The following is a 22,930-nucleotide window of genomic DNA, read 5'->3' as shown; positions in this document are numbered from 1 at the left end:
GGTCTGGCCTCTGGGGAGGCCAGTCCATGACTGATCGTATCTATTGTCTGCTTTTCTACCCCGGTATGCTTTTAATTCATTGGCAGTGTGTTTGGGATCATTGTCATGCTGATAACAATGATGGTATTGCATTATGGATCAAAATCTGTTGATTTCGACCTATAGTTCCATTTATTTTGACAAATCTCCAATACCACCGACTGAAATGCTGCTCCAAACCATGACAGACCCTCCACTGTGTTTTACAAATGGCTGTAGACCTTCACTGTGATACCTCTCTCCTGATCTGCTCTGCTGACAATAATTTCAACCAAACATTTCAAACCTCATTTGATTCATCACTCCACGAGACCCATTGTGAGATGGCATTTTATACTTGAATGATCTATAGGTAAGTGTTAAGTGACAGACAAAACATTCCTCTGCAAATGGACTGAAATTTGTGAAAACGCGGCCAATTTCTCCAAAAAAACATTTGAAAGACCCTCAGAAATCCTAGAGAACTGCCCAGAGAAATAGCTGCAGGCGTTTCAAGATGGCTGTCGTTTTTGTAGAGATTTCCTTCTGGTAGGATTTTTTTTTTATGTGAAAAATCTATTTCAACTTTAGAGAAAAATATTAAAAATGAAAAAGAAATGGAATTTTAAACGGAAATGTCAACAGCGTTAAAATTAAGGAAAATAACTGGATAGCTGCAATAAATTGCAAAATCGTATTTTAAGTGTTACTCTATAAACATGCCCCAAAGGTTTCATGAAAAAAATGGAACATTTATTTTAAATATTGTCCTTTTATAATTGTCAATTAAATCTCTTTCAGCTCAAAAGCTACAAAGATGCATGACCGCGACAGCGTTACTTCGTGCTGCGGCACCGCCGCCGGAAGTGTATGTCAAACGGGTTAAAAGCCAGTTGACGAAGGCTAGCTAACCGTAGCTGTCAGCCGGGTCCAGTCATTGTGTAGGGATGGAGGTTACACGGAAAAGTAAGTAGCCAGACACCGTTTTCAGCGATTTACGGACTTTTTGTCTCACCATACATTTCACGATAGGATGAAATAGACTAGTGGTATGACAGATATTCAGTACTGAGCAGACTGAAAATGAACATCCCAGCGTGAGTGCTGCCTGCGAGCGAGCTACCCAGCTAGCTTGATAGCTGCAGTGTGTTCAACTGCTGGCTAGCATTGCGCTAGCATTCTGATACTGACTGACTGTTTCCTTCTCTCAGATTATAAAGACTGCTTAAACACTGTGTACAGCGCGATAGAAGAGGCTGACTTCCTTGCCATCGATGGGGAATTTTCAGGTATCCGTGTCAGAGCTGTAGCAGACGTTGGTATTGAAGTCCCCAGCATTATATGTGGAAACTGACTTTTTTTTTTTTAATTGTTTATTTTAAAGGGATAAGCGACGGTCCTAATGTCAGTGCACTAACCAATGGACTGGACACACCGGAAGAGCGATACACGAAGCTTAAAAAGGTTAGCAACGTTGAGAAACGCAGTTTATGCATATTAAATAATACTGCAACCTCCATACACACAATTCTAGTTGGAACCTCTACTTCTTTTATGGTCCTGCAGTAGCTTGAACACTTTCACTTTTCCGTTTATCGTTTGAACGTGTTAACATGTGTTTCTCTCCATGCCTGCAGCATTCCATGGACTTCCTCTTGTTCCAGTTTGGTTTGTGTACCTTCAAGTACGACCAGGCAAAGTCAAAGTGAGTGGTGTCTGTTTGTTGAATACAGTAAATGTGTTATTCTAATTGGTGAAACACAAAAATAACTAATCAGCTACTGGACTCCCATTAGTTTGCTGGGGTCTGGTCCTTTACATTGAAGTGCACCATAATGCATAAACCACAGATGGCCTCTGGTCAAGTGTAGGCATACTGTTTTAGATTCAGACTTATCTACTGATATTCTCCTCCTTGGGCATTCTCACACTTAAAGCCGGATTATGAAATGGATCACTGCCCACAATTAGGCCCAAAAGCCTCCAGGCTTACTACATGCCCATTGCCTTGTACCATTTCAAATGAGGGTCTGGGACAGTGCAGTTTCTAGACACATTATCATAATCTGTTTAGGGAAAGAGGTGGTTGGAGGCCAAAATTAGAGCAACTGTGTCCAGTAATATTAGGCTTGTCGCTTTTGATATGGTTACTTTAAAGGTGGGGACCAGGCCTGTGACCACTCAGTCAGGTGTTGTCTTCAAAACAACTCTGGTGCATCAATATGGCAATAAAAGATGAAGCCAGTCTGCTGTTGCGTGACCAGCTTCTCTTTGTGGTAATACAGAGAATAGCCATGATAAATCAGGGAAACTGGCCAATGCCAGTTGCTGATTGCATAAGCGAGTATTCACATCAACTACTTGCAGAGTGTAGCCAGAATCTCATAGATTGACATGGGTGCAGGCATTTTTTATTAATTCGTTAATGTATGCTATTCCTAGTTTTCCTTATTTATTTCTACTTACAAGGAGGTTGATGTCCTATTTTGGCCTTTGGTCCAAAAATCTATCTTTGAGCCATTGTTTGGTTTACTTTTGTGATGCATACAGTTTAAACCAATTCTCTGTGCATTTGTGCATGTGAGATAATGTTAAATCCAGGTTCTGAAGACACTGTAATTTTTGTGTATGTGTGTGTCTGTATACCTTGCAAAATATTTGTCAGTAATGCAAGACATTGTAGCAATATATAACTGGGGCCCAGTCTCCCTGTGGTGCTTAAAAGATGTAAAGTGCTTGAACCATATATATTTCTGCAGGTTATTGCAATAAACTCCCAGGAACTTAAATTATTTCTCCTCCCCATTTCCTTGCTCTGCAGGTACATCACAAAGCCCTTTAACTTTTATATATTCCCTAAACCGTTCAACAGGACATCTCCTGACATAAAGTTCATCTGTCAAGTGAGTATTGTTCCCCACATTATTGAATTGCTTCTTAATAAGCAACTGGGATATGACCTTTTGGATTCAGAGAGATTTAGATGGTTTAAAAATGGTGCTTCATGAAATGCTGGTTCAGCTGCAGAAAGCTTTAATAACAGTATTAACACAAACACATTTTGTCATTTCAGAGTTCCAGTATCGACTTCCTGGCCAGTCAGGGATTTGACTTCAACAAGGTGTTCTGTCACGGTGAGTGCAAAAAAAAAAAAAAAAAAAAAAAAAAAAGCAGTTCTAGATATCTATTGTTATACAAAAATCTTAAAATGGAAGCTCACTGTGATTACTTGGCCTCTATACTTGATATATAATTACTCATAAAAGCTATAAAGGGTTTTCTGCTTCTACTTTATAGCAGTTATGGTGATGTGCACGCACAAAATTGCCATCAGATTTATGAACCATGTGCTCTGGCCAGTTTTCTTGCCACCGTGGGTATGTTAGTGAATCAGAATCATTCTACATCAGCAGGCTTTTACAATATAAATGGAAGCCTGTGTACTTTGAGTTGAGCGAGAGGGAGAGAGAAGCCTGTACTGCAAAGTGTAGAAAAAAGGGCAGAAGTCGTCCAGCTGAAGAAACTGAAACAAGGGTCTGAGAAGGAAGCCAGAAAAGGTGCAGCTTTAAAATAATTTTTCACAGGACGGATGATGGTCAGTCTCCAAAGAGAAACACTGCAGTTATCAAAAAACATCTGTATCCTTTGGCATCTGTGGAATACTAGAAACTAATTAAACAAAGTTATATAAGTGGTGACACCCAGCACTGATGGAAGTCATTTTTAATAAATGGTAATAAGATTAATCATAAAATAAACATGCATCAGGGCACCATCATCCACTAGCTTCTTCCCAGTAAAGGTTTTAATGGTGATTACAGGAATAGCACTGCTGTTTTGGACACTAGAAACACGGTTTCTCACTGTCTTGGTAACGGCTCCACCTCTTTGCTCTTCGCTGTGTGTAAACAGTCTCCGGCTGCACGTTAAACTGCAACGGCGTCATTGTCACTGCTACTGTTGTTAGCAGGGGTTTGTTTTTTGGGATGGGCTACAGAGCTTCGTGTTAAAGGAAGCAAAGAATTTGTGTTGAATTCTTTATAGTATTACTCAATGAATCGTATTTAATTCTGAGCATTTTTTTTTTTTTCTTTTGGTTTATGGTTATTTTAGAAAGCTGTAACAATGTTGTAGTAAAATCAGTGCTCATTTGAAAGAAGTGAGTACATTTTCTTAGACTGCTAAATCTTCATCTGTTTATCTGTATGGTCTGCGGTCATCTTCAATTCATTCATCGAGTACGAACAAATTCAGGTACAAATGTTTGTGTGCACATTGTGAATGTGGCTCATTGCTGAAACTTTTTCTTGTGGCTTAGCGCACACTCCAGAGCACAAACCACACATTACAACTATGCCCCATTTACGCCCAGTGAACCCTGCTTGAATCATGTTAATCAACAACCTGTGGGTCTCTCTCTATTTTCACGTTGCATTCTTTCTGTCTCAATTGTGCGCCTGCAATTTCATGTAATCTCAATGTGCAAATTAGTTTGGCACAGACGGCTGATTTGTCAACAAACATTGCACGTCCCAGGCAAGCAGTGGACCAGCAGTGCACAATAGCGTGACTGCTGCTACCTGGCCTTCCACAAATGCAGTTGGGATGAATCGGTTGCATTATATTAAGTGCATTAAACCTCATCTGGATACACATTCCATGTTTGTACACGCTGCACAATAAGCTCCAGGTCACTGCAAAGTTTAAAAACGAGGCTTTGTGGTATTTTAAAGGAATCCCCTACCTAAATCAGGAAGAGGAAGCCCAGCTGAGAGAGCAGACAGAGGAGAGGAGGAATCAGCATGCCAATGGTGTAGGGACACCATCCTTTATCTCCCCATCATCCTCCAAAGGCTCTTCACATGTACCTGAGGAACATAAAGATTTCATCAACAAAGTTGTGTAAGTGCTGCTTCAGTTGTTTTCTTTACAGCATCAAATGAGTTCTTTGATCATGTTTTAGCTTTTGGTTGATGTCCTTGGTGGTGTATTGGTCAAGGAAGCCACAAAGGAAACGTTGTTTGCTTTTGAATACTCTACAATCATTTTGTTTTGTTTCCACTACAGCGAGAAGGTTGAGGCCCTCATGGTTAACTCTGAGAAGACTTTGGACCTGGAACCATGCACTGGGTAACTGGACACTCTTCTAGAAAAGCTGCATCTAACCCAAACTTTTGTTTTCACCATGTAAATTTCATTTTATTTCTACTTTTGCTTTCCAGATTTCAGCGAAAGCTGATATACCAGACGCTGAACTGGAAGTGAGTGTTGCTTAAAGCCCTGTCTTTGCTCTGACGGTCTTGCTTGGCTTAAAGATTAACATTTGTCTTGTTCCTACAGGTTTCCAAAGGGCCTGCACGTGGAAACTGTGGAAACAGAAAAGGTATGCTTATATTTTGTTTGAAGCTGTTTTTTCACTTTTTGCTGTTTTGTGAACATTTGAAAATACATATTTGTGTCTTTGCAGAAGGAGCGATACATACAAATCAGTAAAGTTGACGAGGAGGAGAGGAAGCGGAGGGAGCAGCAGAAACTAGAGAAAGAGCAGGCAAGCTATCAAATGTTTCTTGTGCTAATTGTCAAGCTTGTATGAAATTCAGAAAAACATGTTGTAGCTTTATGCATTTATAAAACTAACCGAACTGAATCACCTCCCCCTGACAGGAGGAGCTAAATGACGCTGTTGGTTTCTCCAGAGTCATCCATGCCATCTCAAAGTCTGTAAGTCTAGTTTTTCACTTACAGATTTATACACAAATATAGACTGAGGCTTTATACCAACATGCAATTTTGTGAGCAAAGTTTTGTTTGTTAAAGAATTTCTTTTATAGTGTTGCGTTTTGTTTTTTTTGTTGTTTTGTTTTTAGAAGATTTTTAAATTTGCGCCCATAAATGTGACATTTACAGAACCACTCTTTCTGACTTGCAGGGTAAACTGGTTGTCGGCCACAACATGCTCTTGGATGTGATGCACACCACCCATCAGTTTTACTGCCCTCTGCCTGAGGTATGTTTTGCATATTTTAAATATGGAGCTAAAATGCAATTTCGGTACAAGAAATGGCAATTTCAAGCTTGGTATGAGATGTATGCATTATTTAAGGTGGTACTTTTTTTTTTTTTTTTTTTAAGGATATTCAAGACTTTAAAGAAGTTACAATGTGCGTCTTCCCAAGGTAATGTTGTTAAATTTGGGGTTTTTGTCATTACAGCAGGGGTTTTGCATTACTTTTTTATTTGTTTGCTTTAATTGATTGATTTATTCACTTGCAGACTTCTAGACACCAAATTGATGGCTTCCACTCAGCCATTTAAGGTAAATCATTTGCTTAAGTGCTTTTAGTGGATCGCTGTTGGTCACTAAGATGTATTGAAAAGATGGGGGTGGGGTAACACTAATTTATGTTTTGTTTACTTTCCATCTGTGAACCCATCAGCTGAACTGCTGACTTACCCTCATGAGGCCCATTTTTCAGGCCTTCTGCTACAGCCAGCCAATATCTAGGCTACAATTTCCTATTTTTAAAACTCAGTCTTAATTGGACAGTGTTCAAAATTCAATTCGTCTTCTGCTTCATGTAGACTTTTTTTTTTCCTGGATGTAGGCAGTTACTTTGAAGTCTTCATCTAAGGGCAACAGTCTCCCTGAAAGGTTAACACTGTTACCCAGTATGATGGCTGCATTGCCTGCCAAGTCCTGAGTGGCGACACCTTCAACATTTCTGGGTTATCCTGCCCGAACTCTAAACAAGTGCCAGTATGATTTATATTGCTGTTGTGCTGACCTGCAGTTTTGGTAGTAACAGTAGCATTAATAATAACGTTTGCCTACACAGTTAGAATTCTGCTGATATCCAGTTAGTCAAGAGAGCTCAAAATACAAATGGAAACAAAAAGCTTCTGACATCAAACATGTCACCCCCACATCCCTGTGATGTGGTTGTTTGAGATTAGTGTCCACTAAATCTGTGTCAACCTGTAAATTCCCGCTGCTCTGTAAGTACTTTAAGAGCTCCCGTGCCTTAATTTCTCTGGTGTCAACAAACTTGACCACAAGCTGATTATGATTTTAAGTAGGGCTTATTAAGACAGTTTTTGTAATTGGGTCTAATTATAATGTGATGGTACAAGTGGCTAGAGCCCTCAATCAACTGAAGATATCATTTGTGATTTGTTGTAAATTATAAGTGATCAGGGCGATAATTGCACGTTCTTTTACATTTCAGGAGTTGATCACAAATACTTCTCTGGCAGAGTTGGAGAAGCAGCTGAAGGAGAGCCCCTTCAAGTCACCACAAGTTGGTGAGTAAATAAAGCAGACTCTGTCTGAAATGCAGTGACTGTCCAGAAACCCCGCTGACACACTTTTGTCTCTGTGCTGCTGTTCTCAGAAACAGCAGAGGGCTTCCCCAGCTATGACACAGCCCAGGAGCAGCTCCATGAGGCGGGTTATGATGCCTACATCACTGGCCTTTGTTTCATCGCCATGGCCAATTATCTGGGTAATCACTGATTCTTTTCACACAGAAAGTTTCAGTTCAGATATTTGATTTTAAACTTGGCGTTTCCCTTTACAGGTTCTTTCTTGACTCCGCCCAAAGCATACATCTCAGCTCGTTCCAAATTAATTGAGCCTTTCTTCAATAAGTAAGTGATTTCATAGATTTGATTTGCTTTAAGTGTTTTATTTTGATTTACATTTTTATTTTAATAAAACCTTTTTAATACTTGTTTTCTGTTATTAAGGCTTTTTCTGATGAGGATTATAGATATACCCTACCTCAACATCACAGGACCGGATTGTGAGTAAAGTACTGCAACGCAACATGACTGTCACTAATGGTCTATTATATTATCTTGGTTTGGACTCACTAATTCCAAAGTGTTTTTTTTATTTTTTTATTTTTGTTTTGTTTTTTTACAGACCAAATGTTAAATTTTGAGCATTTCTTAGAGCTGCGGCGGTATTAAACCAAAATAAACTGAAACAGCTTAAATATTGTTAGACTCACCCTAACACAATACAAAGTTAAGTTTCAAACATAAAATATGCTTGGTACAAATTCAAACTGCAGCTCGTCCACGTCATGTTTGTCTTTCTTCCCTTCTTCTTGCACAGTGCAACCCAAGAGAGACCATGTCCTGTACGTCACCTTCCCAAAAGAATGGAAGACTAGTGACCTCTACCAGCTCTTTAGTGCCTTTGGTACGTCACAATTTAGCCCATTAACTCTGCTTTTAAACGGATATTAGCAATTCTTTATAATTTACCCTCTGCTCTTTATCTACTCAGGGAACATCCAGGTTTCATGGATAGATGACACGTCTGCCTTTGTGTCCCTAAGTCAGACGGACCAGGTACAGATAGGTGAGTGTGACGCTTTAGCTAATCACAAAGTAGTAAATAGTCTTTCATAAATGTTTCAAACTGTGCTTTTTTTTTTTTTTTTTTTCTTTTTAATTTAAACACAGCTATGAACACCAGCCGCTATGCAGAGAGCTACAAGATCCAGACATATGCAGAGTACATCCAGGGAAAGCAGCAGGAAAAGGAGAAGCAGACAACCAAAACATGGGGAGAAGACAGTTGGGTGAAGCCTCACTACACCTGCTCCACCACTTCTGCGTTTGGATATTCCAGGTACTCGTGCAATGAATGCTTCACGTTGTACATTTCCTGATGAAATTCTGTCCATTTTTCTCTTCTGTAGTATTTTCTTCAGATTTTCACAGGTTGTGTTTACATGAAATATTCTGCTGTTGTAGGATGAGGAAGCGAAGCATCAGTCCCATGCAGGGAGAGCAGGGAGCTGATGATGCTCAAATTACAGATGGCTGGAGTCACTACTCTTACCCTGATACCACAGGCACCAAGAAGATGAAAACTGATGGTGTGTGAATACGTGTGTTCATCTGTACTGTTTTTGTTTTGTTTTTTCTCTGTTTGGTAGTATGCAGCAGGATTCCCCTAGGAAAGTACTTAGTAGAGGATGAGAGCAGGTGGCATGGTGAATGATAATCACTGCCAAGGAGTTAAAGTTAAGCAAGCCTGGGTACTCTAGCGCTAGATTAGTGTAATTTTATTAATATTGACCTGCTCCAAAGCAGAGATGTCAAATGACTTTGATGACATTATTCCCAAAGATATTTATGGTGAATAGTGAGGGAGTGCATATACTAATAAAAGCTCTGTCTTAATGCATTTTCTACACACACGCTGTGTCCCATTAAATGATAATGAATACTCTGAACTATAATCTTGGGTCTTGTGCACTGTTGTCACTGTTTCCTAGATGCGGCAAATACTAAAGCTGTCGAGAGTAAGACATCCGAGGGATGGCTGAAGACGACGTAAGTAAAAGCAGCCATCATTTATGCTGACACTGTCATGTTTGTTGTGATTTAAGCCTCTTATGGTTGCTGTGTTCTGCAGGGATCTATCAGATTCACCTGGGCTAAGTCCAGCCCCTGATGATGAGAAAAGCCCAGAGGGTACAAATCCAGGCAATGACGCTGATGGGACTGTCCCTTGGCAACAAACTCCAACAGTACACAAGAGGAAGGGTCAAAAGAACAAGAAAAAGAAATCTGAAGGTGCGTTTTGGTTTTTTGATACCGGTCCATTAACCTTTTTTTTTTTTTTTTTTTTTTTTTTTTTTTTTGTGTCCCGTTTGGATCTTTAGCCATCAGAATTGTTGTCTTAAGGCCAAGAAAGATGCCAAGCGGATTTATTACCGGTCCATTAACCTACTTGCAGGCCTGGAACAAAGATTCTCCTCATGTGGTTTTTAGTTGTTTTTTTTTTTTTCTTTATTTATTAAATAATGGTTCATCGTCACATTTAGATGTTCTGGAAGTAAAAAACAGGACCAGGTCAGATTCAGGCTGACTCACTGCTTTGGGCTCTTTGTAGTGTTGTCAAATATAAAGATGTGTAGCTAAAATCTGCTTAGCTGTGCCCTTTCCTAAGTTAACTGTACTCCCTTCTTTTATCCTAGATAAGAATAAGACAAACTAAATATCTTCTCAACATACATTGATTAGCCACAACCTAAAAGTGTGTGTGTGTGTGTGTGTTAACTTGAACAGGGCAAAATAGGAGTTTCAGAGTGAGACCATAGGTGTATCTACAAAAAAATCTCAGGCAAGTTCGAATCCCAGTGGCCTTGACCTCAAGGTCAGAGGTCAATTTTTCTGAAAATCCTGTGAATGCAATAACTTAAACTGGGTGACGTAGGATTATGAAATTGATATTGCAGGAGGCCAAGAAATGGCACTGAGGGTGCCAGTATTTTTGTGTTATGTTCCTTTATGTCATCTTTTTGACATTCCAGAGAATTGGGAGAAACTGGAATATGGTGGGAGTCAGGTAGGGAATACTTGACAAAGGAGATCTGCTTGTAGTTGATCTCATAGAAATAATAGTTACCAAATATACTTGGACTATAGTTTGTTTTTGTTTTGTTTTTTTCTTTCTTTCTTTTCTTTGTTGCTGGGAGTCTCATTTGTGAAAGCTGAAATTAGGTGAGAATCTAAGGGTTCACAACAGCCTGAGGATGTTAGTAAGGGATTACATGGCAGTTTAAGGAAGGGGAGGACTAACGGTAAAAAATAAAACTGTACATTTATCATATACTGTTTAATATGACCTGGTGAATGTAGACACTGGGAGCAAGTTGTTGGGTTTTTTCAGTCATGTGAAAAATGTGCGTCTCTCCTGTGCAGGTGCTGAATCTACACCAACGCTGTTCGAAGTCCCAGAAGTCTGGTAGCGAGAGATGAAGCATGTAGAGGCCGCTGTCTCATACTGGGCTCCTGCACAGTCTCTCTTCCTAAGCACTTGGGATATTCTCCTTCAAGGTCGTACAGTACTATATTCATTTGTTCATCCAACAGCTGTGGATACCGTGTCCATAGCTACCAGCCAAGCTACATAACTGGACTACTGACAGAGAACACAAGCCATAACAGCAGCTGCCATATTTTGATCCTACATCAGAGGAGCAGGCAACTCCTCTGGGTAAACACACACAGATGTACCACCAGATCTTTAATATCGAAATTATTGTTCATTTATTCTCTGATGTGTTCAGACTGGTATCTGCCACCACATCCACGTTGTCACTTTGGAAACATTTACACGTTTTAATGACGGATACCTGTAGTCGGTCTTATTTTTGTGAGTGTGAGTTGTGAGTGTGAGAGTTTATGCATGTGAGGGACATGTACATTTTTCTCCCGTCTTTGTATCCCTGTGAGTCATAAATTGTGAGATATACCACTTGACAGGTCCTATAGTTTACAAAGTCAGGGTTATTTAGTATTTTAATGCAGTCCAATATTTTTTCCATTTTTAAAAAAGTAATGAGAGGTGCTTGTATTTCCTTTTTTTTTTTTTTTTTTTTTTTTTTTTTTTTTCCTCTTGTACAGAAATGATTTTTCTTTACCTTTTTGTGTTGAATGTTTTGTAACCGTGTCAACCTTCAGCTGTCTGAGTATGTTCTAATGCAAAAGTTGTAAGCGTTAAAATGACGTATACATTTTTGTATGAGAAAGTTTAAAAATCCTTGAATATTTCCTTGGAAAAGGGGGGAAAAAATTAAAGAATGTTTCTTACTAATTGTTTTTGTCTCATTTTCTTAAACAATTGTTAAATAGACTTTTTTTTTTCTTTTTTTTTTTTTTTAAACATTCCTCATGATTAAATTGACTACTTCTGATTATTTTTGATGTTGTTGAATGGAAAACATGCCTGAAATTATTTATTATAGCAGAGGAATTTAATTTGGTGACTTGGCTTCAAGATCCTCCCACGTTGTTAAATATTGCACTCAATTTCTGTGTATACACCCCCGCAGCCTATAGGAGGATGCTGGGGTGGTGGAAGGCTTGAAACTGCTCCCAGAGGGGGAAGATGGGAAATTCTGGAGCCTAAATGGAAACTTGAGAGTTGTGTTGATTCCCGATTCTTGTGTTATCTGTCCAGCTTGCAGATCTTTAAAATGCAAAATCATTCAAATCCCACGAGGCTTTCAGAATCAGTTGAGGGGTTGTTTGTTTTCTTTCCTTGTTTTGTTTTTTCCAGAACATGTGTTAAAGCCTTACAAAATTGTGCCTTCATTCTTTAAGTACATGGCCCTGTATTGAATATGTCTTTTGGGTTTTTAAGAACAGGTGCCACTTTTTTAAACACATTTGAGCTCTGTTTGAGAACACAGTTAAATCAGTTATATATCCAAAGTGTTGGACATCAGCGTCATGGAATATATTAGACTGGAATTAAAAGCGCAGCAGTGTAACGTCTGTGACATGATTGTTTGTTGAGGCGTTTGGTAAAAAGTCACAGGGAGACCATCCTGTCCCTTTTAACATCATAAATGATCTGACCCTGATGAAAGAGATTACTACCCTGCTGGCTAAATTAATTAATGCTGAACATCAAAGTGTAGAAAAGAAATAATGTGATACTGGTGGAAGTTCCTCTTCCCTACTGGCTGCATTTACATAGCGTCATATGTAATATCCATGCATGAATTGGAAAAAAATAAAATAAAACAATTTCCTTTGGGGTCAACCTTCAGGATCAAAGTTTTATTGAATTGAATTGAATTCTGTTCTATTTATGCAATTCAGAGCGGTGGAGCTACCTTAGGATGAGAGGTGGAGTACACCTTGAGCAGCTTGACAATCTGTTGCCAACACAGAGGCAGACAACCATTCAGAACAAACTACACACACAGAGGCCAAATGGTCGATTCAAACCAGTGACCCTTTTGCTGTGAGGCAACAGTGCTAACCACTATGCAGCCCATTATATTAATATATTTATAAGTTTTTAGCTAATCCACTCACCACTGTTTTGGTGAGAAGCCTTTTCCTGTTGGGAAGCGGCACCTCTGCACAGAGCGCAAACAAGCACTGGTATCCTGACTGTTTTATCTTCTGATAATTCACTGGAGAATACTACAAAAAGTTCATTTTGTGCACATTTTCAAGGGCCGTGTCACCATACAGCAGATTAAGCAGAAGAAAGTGGATGGATGGATATATTTGTGATTAGTGGCATTTCCATACCTATATTGATACCAGGGTCATTTTTCTAGCTGTGATTTCTTCTAAAACAATCATTTCTTTAATCCTGCAAATGTTAAATGAAGAAACCGCATTGGCGCTTACATGTTCTGTATTAATTCTGGGATCTATTATTTTGAACATACAACACTGATTAAACAATTTTACATCCTGATAGAGGTTCTCACACACATCCACAGAGCAGGGCCTCGATCAGTCATGCACTGATGCCCAGCCTTTTTCAACCCTTAAATATTCGTGTGGATATATTCCAAAGAAATATCGCAGCATAACTTTGTACTGTAGGACCTGCAATTCAGACGTGCATGGTTTGATTAAATATGCTAAAGTTTCTGTATCACAAAAACATCAGCTATCTCTGAGGGAATCAGATAAGAAGCACTGATTGATTTTATATGCAATGACCTTTATATTTATACGCAGGTTTGGCTTATAAATGTTTGCACTCAGTCGCAGCAGAACTGCTTTAATGTGTAATTTTAGTCTGTAAATGTAATCCCTTTTAAGTACAACATCCAAATTCAAAGTTCCTATATTCTAAGCACAATAATATTCATGTGTTTTGTATTTAATTCAAGCATTACATTCGTGGAAATCATTCCATCTTCCTTTTACATACAGCATAATCCCTCTGCATGTTTTCCCCTCATAAATGAGACTCCCAAGTTGTTTTCTTCATTTTCTATCATTGTACCACAACATGAAGCCAGGTTAATGTATAAATATTGTTTATTCATGGAATGACAACCATCATATTTTTATTATACCCTTAGGGTATGGAGTTCTTCAATTTAGATCCACACACTAAAGGCAAATCTTAGTTTGCAGCTTTGATTATTTCAAGGCCATAAAAAAAACTTGCCGCATTACACAAAACTAAAAAAGCAATTCCTGAGGTAGAGCAAGTCTCAGTAAAACCCAACACCTTCAGGTTTCACTTTACTGAACAGATTTCATTTGATCCAGGTGACACAGGTTCAGGCATCCTGGAGCCGACAGCTCCATCTCCTCAACAATCTTGCTTGACTTCCATTAGACACAAGCCGGGAAGGTGACCATTTGTGCTAGGGGGAGGAAAAACAGGGAGGAAATGGTTCAGAAATGTATGACTGGAGGGCAGAATGAGGCAGAGACGCTGCGGGGTTCTCACCTGGCGTGTCCGAGCAACACAACCACAGACAAGGTGCCAGCCGGGAGGAATCTGAAGAGCTTCTGCAGGCAGCGGTCTAGCTTCCTCATCACGACATCCATCTGCTGTTCCTACGCATATAAAACATAAGAGTCATCATTATACATGTTCTGTACATCAATAATATTCTGAAAAATCTAATTACCAAAGATGCTTTTAGCTCTCCTAATTGAATTCAATTTTATTTTTATAGCTCCAAATCACAACAGGAATTGCCTCAAAGTGCTTTTTATTGCAAGAAAACTCCAACAATCATATGATTCCCCTATGAGCAAGCTCCTTGGCGACAGTGGGAAGGAAAAACTCCCTTTTAACAGGAAGAAACCTCCAGCAGAGCCAGGCGCAGTCATCTGCACAAACATATTGCAGCATAACTATTACAGGAAATGAACCTATACTGAGATTGGATTCTTATAAAAGAAAAAAACACAATGCAGCACTATCTATATCAACCAATCACACGGAGATATCCTGAAACCACATGATGACATCCATCATACTCCATTCGTTAAACGTAGCAGCTTATCACGCTCACCATGGGGATCTGTATTTGTAAGATCGTGCCAGCTAAGCATCTAAAGATAATCATGGTCCCAGCACTATCCAGCTTTCTGTTTCTTGTACTCTTAAATCCAATTTAACAAACTCCAGTGGGGCTGTCACTTGGCCTCTGCTCAGAGTAACCCTGATATACTGTGAGCTCAAGGCTGCAGTTTTATCCCTGCGCTCTACAGAGTTATTTAGAATTCATGACGTGTTTTCTTTTTTCTCTTTTGAGGTGCTGACACGCTGTGTGAATTCTGGGATCAGTTTGATTTTCCACAGGAGGGAGAAATTAATTACTAGTCACATTTCAACTCAATAAAACCTGACCACACGTTCAGAAAGTGTGCAGATAGGAAAGAATAAAAGTAACTAACAGATTCAAATTCTTCTGTAAGACTTTACTATATTATATTTTTGGTCATATTCTTAATTAGTGAAGTCATCTGTGTGTGATGTTTCTTCTTGGTGTAGCCTTTCCTTTTTCCCTTTTTATTTGGGATTTTTATAGGATGACACAACAGAACTGCGTTATGACCCAGGATGGTTGAAATACTTGTTCAAAGAAAACAACAGTATTGAATTCAGAGCCTTGGAAAAAAAACCCCAAACATTTCAAATGAGACCTTTTTGTGCACATTTCCAGATCAATATTTTTATGCTTGACTTGACTGGAGTAGCTTTGCATGACTCACAGTTCTGCCCTGTTAGCAGGCCCCGAGTTCACGCGCTTTCTGAAAACAGGTCGTTTTAACTCCCCTCACTTTCAGGTCAGCTTTTTGATTGGCTTCCCTCTCAACCATTTTTGGCTAGAAAGAAAATTCAAATGGTTCCAAAAAGATGAGAATTATTTTGTCATTTTTACAGCCAAAATTATGAAACAAGTCCAGGCAACCTGTGTCAAACACGGGTGATAAAGGGTTAAAAAAAGAACAATCTACTCGTTACCTGAGCGCTGCTGTGCCTGTGGGTTGTCTCCTTAATCTCCGCTCCAACCCATGAAGGCAAATGGACCGGTGTCAGCGATGGACAGATGAGGTAGTTCTTCTTCCACAGATCCTCAGAAGAGTTGAGCGCTGCGCGTCTGTCCTCTGAATTCACAAACACTGACAGCCGGACATGTTAGACTCTGAAGTGTACGCAAACGTCCCACACAGCACGTGCAACGCGTGATAAATGTAGTTTTCACCTTACCTATGCGTGCATGTCCTGTGGATTCTTTAGGCTTGGCAGATAGGATGACTCTCTTAACTGTGCCAAAGTGGCCAAATGTCTCTCTGACTGACTCCTCACACAGTTCAGATTTAGAGGTATTGAGATGCAACCATTTGTTTATTTTAGCAGGAAGTAGCCCGTTTACTGTTTTCACAAGAGTGACATCTAAGCATTCAGCATCTGACGCATGCCCATTAACTTTTGTGGAAGTGCTGATGCACTCAGTCATACTGTGGTTCATTTTAACAGCGTAGAGGTGACGGGCATTCAGAGCGTCACCCATCAGTGCTTTAAGAGTCACGTCCAGATCTAGCATTGACTCACACACCGGCCTCTGTACCTAGAAAATAACAAGTAGTTGGAGATAATCTGCATAAATGTGGGCCTAACTGCAGCACAAAGGGAATAAATAACAGAAGCAAATGGGAAAAAAAGGAAAAGGAAGAGAGCTACCTTTATACTCTGCCCGAGCACATTAAGGCCATTCAGAGTTTTTACCGCCAGCATCGCTCCCTCCAGCAACTCAAACTCAATCTCTGCGTGTACCTGGGAGATCAAACACTTAAGCATTCAAGCAACGGTGAAGAATTTCGCAGCTCTGGTTTTATAGCGAATTGGTGAAACAATGAAAGCGATGCACACCCTGACCACTGTGTTCAACATCTTGACTTTTCGAACGGCTCTGCAGAAACTAAACAGCTGCTTCACGTCTCCGTCAGAGAAGCCTGTGGGGAACGGCCCAGCAAACACTACGCACATGTCCTGAAGTCTTGAGCAAGTCTGCAGGGAATAAATAGACAGAGTAAATACAAGCAAGCGAATGTCTTCAAAATGATACAAAGCGCTGGCGAAAAGCCTCACCATCTGATGGTGCCGCTCCTGATGAGGGAAGTAACTCTTCAGATGGTTTGACAAGGTGGAAAACTGAAGGACGGAGAAGAACGGCTGCGCTTTCAGATTTCGGAAAGATTTAAGCACCTGGAGGGGGGCGGTGCATAATGAGTTAGGTGTAATTGGGCAGAAGCAAAGCAGGAAGAGTTTACAAGAGGAAAGTGAGGGTAAATATGAAAGAAAAACAATGAACCAATACTTTCACATGTACTGGAGAAGGAGTCAGTAACGTCTAAAAAGCTTTGGGGGGTTCAGTCGAGTGTTTCATTACAGACACAAGAGACATCACCTTACTTCTTACCTCTTTGTCTGAGTTACACTGCTTGTGACTGGAATCTTTTCCTAAAAAGGCTACTGAACGTCCAAGTGCGTGTAGCACGTCAGAAAACCTGCACAAGAAGGAAAGACAGAGGACCTGTCAGCAGCAGGTGAACAACTCAATCCATCCACAGTATTCTGAGACGACTTTAATGCCTAAATTTGTTTTCTCATTTCAGACTTTCATAAAGTTGGTCAGTCTTAGCTGGTAGCTGAGGCCACTGGATGGAAAGAGATCCAAAACAAGACAAAAACAGATTACAGAGATCAGGAGGCCGATTGCAAATAGTTTCACAGTGTGTTAAATACCTCTGAAGATAACACAGTGGGTCACATGGGTCAGTTCCTACATGCTTACTGCAGGAGGTTTACATCCTGTTTTAAAACCTACATTTCTTCAAGTGCTTAATTTTCAGGTGTGCAATGCACTGCCTTAACTTGAAGGTTAAAAAAACCCGGACAAAGACACAGTTCACTCAGCTCAGAGCAAACATGAGACAATCCACCCCAGCAGACCTCCAAAATATGTGGACATTAACTACTTGACCTGACCTGCAACACTAAAGTGACATTTGTTATTCTACAATTCCATTTCACCCACTTCTCCTCCGTTTCACCCACTCCAGCGATCACCTTGAAGCTGAATGCAGCAGATTGAGTTTATTCGTTCAGGGTTTTCTCCTTCTCTCTCTCAGTAAATGACAAGCAGGGTCATTTAAGTTATTTGACCTTAAATTATATATAATGGCAGCATCTGAGTGCAGTAAGGTTAATTTTCTGACCTGCTCCACCTACAGGTTACATCAGGTCACTTTATAATTTGTTAATGCCTGGCTATAAGAAAACCCACACCCTCTGCTGTGTGTGGGGTTTACACATGACGAGAAGGAAGAAAGACTGGATGAGTAATCCCAGCATGGCTTAGTGGATCACTGTGTTTTACGTTTTTAGTCAGACCCATGTTTTTTTTTTTCTTTTTAAGGTTACCCAAACACAAGTTACAGACTGACCTGCACGCTAACAATATAGAGACTGTTGTACCTGTGACTCTGTGAGGGCTCCTCTCTTGTTTCTCTCCACAGCGCCTTCCAGTGAATCTCTAAAACCTGACAGTAAGCAAAGGAAATGTTAGATTATTCCTGTGTGTGTGAGTGTGTGTGTGCTTTTCCAAATATGATTTCCTACCTGGCGAGGTCCTGTTTTGATAAAGTACTGGGCCAGCTCTAGGGCTGCCAGAGCATCCTCAGTTGGATGATGACCCAACATATCTTCTGTTTGTATTTTCCTCCTGAGATACGAGTGGAAAATTAGGTTATCGATCACAGTGGGACAGAAATATTTAGAGATAACACGAGAACTCACTTCAGTATGATCCCAGTCAGAACCTTGAGCTTATACCTTCGCCCACACTCCCTCTTGTACAGCAGTGACGTGTCAATTACATGCTTGTGGATGAGCTGCGGGGCGGGCACAGACGCAACATGGTTTACAGTTCATGTTAATGACAAAACTGAAGTATTTCTTTTAAGATATTTTCTCTGAAATTACAGGACATGATTACTGCTGGAATAAAGTACTATTTCAGCCGAGTCAAGATGATCATGTTCTAACATTTCTGATAAATGTTAAAAAGCTGCCAATATCCTGCACACAGTGTTTTGTTTTAATATTTTGTTTTTGTGAGCCATGACTTCATCAGAAGGTTTGAAAGAAATCACTCACTTTCAAAGCTATGAGGTCATGTTCAAGAGAATGGCCCACCAGAACTGCCTCATGTGGCAAAATCCTAATAAGCATTTCTTGAACATCCTGCAGAGTCGTTGTTACTCGTTGCAACATCGCAGGTGTGATACCAGAGAATCTATCAGGAGATACGAGCAGTGTTGGAGAAAGAATTTCAGACAGAACAATGAATATGTTTCTATAAGATGTAACATATGACACTGACTGACACAGATTCCTGTACAAACATAATGTGACTCTTAACAATTTATTAAAACTCGAGACCATAAAAAAGCGTGTGTACTTGGTACAGTAGTTGAGAATGTGGTTCGGAGGTTTCACCAGCTCATCCATTAAACACTTCCCATCACCGTCCACCAGAGAAACACGAGTTAGCTCTTTTCCATCTTTTGTTACACACTGAAACATAAAATAAACATAACAGTGAGTGAATGCAAAAACTCAATCATACTAAAAATTGCAGGAAAAAAGCTACAAATCGATGTTATGGATGTAACCTTTTGTGCTGCAGTTGTTATCATAGGCATAGTCAATGAGATGCTAACACAGGCATGTGAGTGGAAGCTTCCTATTTACCGAGGCACACTGCCCTGCTGGGAAACACTGGGCAAAGAAATGGACATAGTGCTACAGTTTTTTTTTGTTTGTTTGTTTATTTTTAATCTGGGATCTGGTTTTCAAAAGTGTTGGGTAAGTCAAAAATCAGCCACACAATATAGCGCCGTACAGGTTGTTAGCTGTCAGCTGCACCTCTGTGATGCCACCTGATTCCATCGTGGAAAATGGGAAGTGACAAAATATTTTAGTCTCTCACCATTTCACAGTCGATTCCAAAGAGGGGGCTGCTGTCAGTCACACAGTCAGCGCAGTTTGTACACACAAATTCCTCAAAGCCGGGCATTCCTGTTTGAAAACAAATAAACCAACAGGTGAGGAGGAGACGCTGAGCCCACACAACACCATACCACTCATATTCAAGGTCAAAGCTCAAAGTAAATCTCGCCACTCAGCACTCATGTTGAAATGCCCCAGGTTGGCTTATTTTATTTTTCCATCTAATATTTGGTAATTTTGTCACAAGATATAGTTTAAAAAATATCAGATTACTGTTTTAACACACTAAACCCCAAATGGGCCCTGATCCTTCAGAGATCAGTGCTCAGGAGCACAGAATAAAGCTCTGTATGAATGGGTTGCTACGGCTTGTAGTAAAAAGCACCTTGGGAGTAGAAAAGTGTTAGATAGAAACAAGAAGAAGCCAAGTGGCAATTAAAAAAAAGGATGGAAAACAGAAACAATTGTGATTGATCCCAGTATGAACATCTATTTTTCTTTTCCTTTTTGTTGGATGGCCATGACAACATTAAAAAAATGCATCGACAGAAAAAAGATCCCTCTCATCTCTTATTTCATGATTTTTTTTTTATTACCAAATGTAATATTTGTAATATTGTGTCAACTCTTAGTTGACACAATATTACAAAGAGAAAAATTCTTACCTTTAACAGGGTAGTTATTCTTGATCATCTCATCCTCTGTGAGAACATATGCTGTGAGTCCTCTCCTCTCGGTCCCAAACACAGTGATGATTGGGTGGTTCTTCATCGCTGCACCAGTGCACAGAAAAAGTGAACACAGGTACAGAGAAGAGCAAAAACCTTACATGAAAACTCAAAAACACCAGAGAGATCGAATATTCTTCACTTAATGTAACAGTATAATAATATGATGAATATTAATAAGAAAAGATAATAGGAGCTAAATGAATCCATCATCCATCACATGATTCTCACCTTCCTGCAGTTCCTCATCTGGTTTGGAGACAGACAAACTGTCCTGTTTGGGAACTTGACTGGAAAAGATTCCAGATACTACATCTACAGATGATGGCGTGAAGGTGACCCTCTAAAAAAAGTAAGATTTATTTTTTTTTTTGCTAAAGTGCTACGAATATGACTTCACTCATAAATAATTTGATTTGCTGTGTTTATTTTCCCTCTTACAGAAGTGTAGCTGGTCCTGAGGTGCTGCAGACAGAGGTAGTGTTTGTAAAAGTGATTCTGTGTCAGGTCCTCCACAATCACAACATTTACACCTTTAACCCTTCTGTGATGGCGGAGACGGCACCAGCTGGTAGACAGAAAAAAACACATTTTAAATTATTATTATTATGTGAGTATAACGGCACAGTATGAGTTACTGAGGACTCTTTGACACCAGCTGATGGGGTAGATAACACATTACTACTGCAGCTGTTACCTGGGCTTTTTGATGCCACCTGCTTTCCCGAGAGCGGCATACTGCAGCAGCTCTGTCAGTTCATTCAGGGCGATCGGTTGCTGAAGGCAGTCAGGCAATATCGAAACCCTTGGCAAGCAAGAGGCAGGTCCACACTGCAGCACCTCATCATCTCGCTGTTCAGTTTTGAATCTCTTAGCCTCCTCCTGAGCTGTGTGGGTGCTGTTTTTCCTTTTCTTTGCTTTGCACTTTGCAACTGTGGAAGACTCCATGTTCCAGCCAATTATATTTACACTGGAAGGCAAACCAAAAACATATTTCAGTTTGGGTAGAGCTAAGATTTACTGCTGCTCCTTTTTAAATGTGCAATGTTTGTAGGTTCAAATAAGTGCAGAGCAATGCAGCCTTGTTCTGTAGAGCTGGAGCTCAAACTTTAGAGTTACTAATATAGCTGTGGGCATTAAAAACAGCTAAGAATCACACGCTGTCAGTGAGCTTTTTCATTTTCATGTTTACTTAATTTTGGAGCTGGTAATTGTTCGTTGAACTGTATTTTCGACAGGCAGTTTAAACCAAAATAAAATACAGAAAGACTATGCTACGTTTACAGCACATTACCCAGAGCTGGGGAACTGAAAACACAGCGAAGCCATTTGTTATCAACAAAAGTTCAGTTTCACAAATTAAAGTGCTCATAAATGCTGGTTCAGCGGACGACTTTCTTATTCTTCTCTTTCTGGTTAGTTAGTTTATTTATATCAGATTCACAGTTACACAGGAAATCTCAACCTAGCTGAAATTTTAGTTTAAATCAAATTTGAAGTCCGGTATACGCGTGAGATGTATAATAAGGGTAAAATTGTGTAAATACCACACGCCATAGGTCCGGTTTGGTCCAAAATTATATGTTTCTGCCAATATCTTCAGTTAGTAACACATGGCTAAAGCATGTGTTACTAGTTTTGTCTTGTAAGTGCAAATAAAAACAGGTACTAGCACTACTTCCTGTCTGTAACTTTAAAAATAAAACACGAGTAGCTACGGCTATGTGCATGTAGCAGAATTGTTGTTTATAGATTAGCATTTTCTAGTTAGTTCTTAATTTTTATTCCATTTTGACTTTTTTGTTTAAAATTGAGCTTGGTTTCAGTTAGTTTCCAGGGGGAATTTTCTTTGTTTTAATTTAGTTATTGTTATTTAATGTTTAGATTTATTTGTTAATGGTTTCAGTGTTATTTTTCACAATTTTTTCAATTATTATTGTATGAAGCACATATTTCAGGGGCAAGCTTCAGGAAAATCAGCAAAGTTACTACAATAAAAACAGCACTTTTTAAAAGCAGCTGGCTCACAGGCATGCAGACAACCACAATCTCAGTATACACGACGTCAGTGCCTCATCAAGCATGTTGTAATAAGGTTTTTACCAAACAGATACTAAAACAGGATATTTCATCTATAGTTTTTATTCTTTTTGTTTTAAACATTTTTCGAGTTCACAAAACCGTTTCTGATAGTTTAATTTGACGTTTTTAAGTCGTTTTTATTTTTGTTTAAGTTTTTACAAAAGTGGAGTATTTTTCACACATCTAGTCTTAGATTTTGTTCAGTTTTTTGTTAACTATATAACAACCTAACTGCTTTGAGTGTTAAGAGGTCTTTTATTTTGATAAGAAATCGTAA

At 39.4% G+C, this 22,930-nt stretch overlaps 2 protein-coding genes across 2 annotated transcripts; one reads left to right on the top strand and one right to left on the bottom strand.

Annotated features, from left to right (window-relative positions):
* Positions 1 to 862: 862 nt before the first annotated feature.
* On the top strand, positions 863 to 10,923 carry parn (poly(A)-specific ribonuclease (deadenylation nuclease)). Its single transcript, XM_085409372.1, has 26 exons — positions 863 to 984; positions 1,230 to 1,307; positions 1,403 to 1,482; positions 1,656 to 1,723; positions 2,840 to 2,921; positions 3,092 to 3,152; positions 4,752 to 4,920; positions 5,086 to 5,148; positions 5,241 to 5,279; positions 5,359 to 5,401; positions 5,486 to 5,566; positions 5,683 to 5,739; positions 5,948 to 6,025; positions 6,151 to 6,194; positions 6,292 to 6,334; positions 7,245 to 7,320; positions 7,410 to 7,520; positions 7,596 to 7,665; positions 7,765 to 7,820; positions 8,138 to 8,224; positions 8,312 to 8,386; positions 8,491 to 8,659; positions 8,785 to 8,909; positions 9,312 to 9,369; positions 9,452 to 9,612; positions 10,744 to 10,923. Exons 1-26 carry the CDS (start codon positions 966 to 968, stop codon positions 10,788 to 10,790), a joined length of 2,040 nt encoding a protein of 679 aa, XP_085265498.1. The 5' UTR covers positions 863 to 965; the 3' UTR covers positions 10,791 to 10,923.
* A 2,898-nt stretch (positions 10,924 to 13,821) lies between these two features.
* rexo5 (RNA exonuclease 5) lies at positions 13,822 to 22,253 on the bottom strand. Its single transcript, XM_085409371.1, has 19 exons — positions 22,119 to 22,253; positions 21,269 to 21,541; positions 21,013 to 21,139; positions 20,803 to 20,914; positions 20,509 to 20,616; positions 19,824 to 19,912; positions 19,293 to 19,408; positions 18,989 to 19,127; positions 18,629 to 18,723; positions 18,452 to 18,554; positions 18,308 to 18,372; positions 17,250 to 17,337; positions 16,919 to 17,035; positions 16,700 to 16,837; positions 16,511 to 16,603; positions 16,037 to 16,397; positions 15,791 to 15,948; positions 14,261 to 14,370; positions 13,822 to 14,174 (listed from the first exon to the last, which is right to left on the bottom strand). Exons 2-19 carry the CDS (start codon positions 21,517 to 21,519, stop codon positions 14,120 to 14,122), a joined length of 2,325 nt encoding a protein of 774 aa, XP_085265497.1. The 5' UTR covers positions 21,520 to 21,541; positions 22,119 to 22,253; the 3' UTR covers positions 13,822 to 14,119.
* Between the last annotated feature and the right edge of the window lie 677 nt (positions 22,254 to 22,930).

Source organism: Rhamphochromis longiceps, linkage group LG6, assembly GCF_057381845.1.
Source record: "Rhamphochromis longiceps isolate RC_006_pf linkage group LG6, R_longiceps_female_GT1.1, whole genome shotgun sequence".
In the NCBI taxonomy this organism is placed as follows: Eukaryota; Metazoa; Chordata; class Actinopteri; order Cichliformes; family Cichlidae; genus Rhamphochromis; species Rhamphochromis longiceps.
Note: the sequence above shows the minus strand (reverse complement) of the source record. Positions and strands in the feature narration are given on the sequence as shown.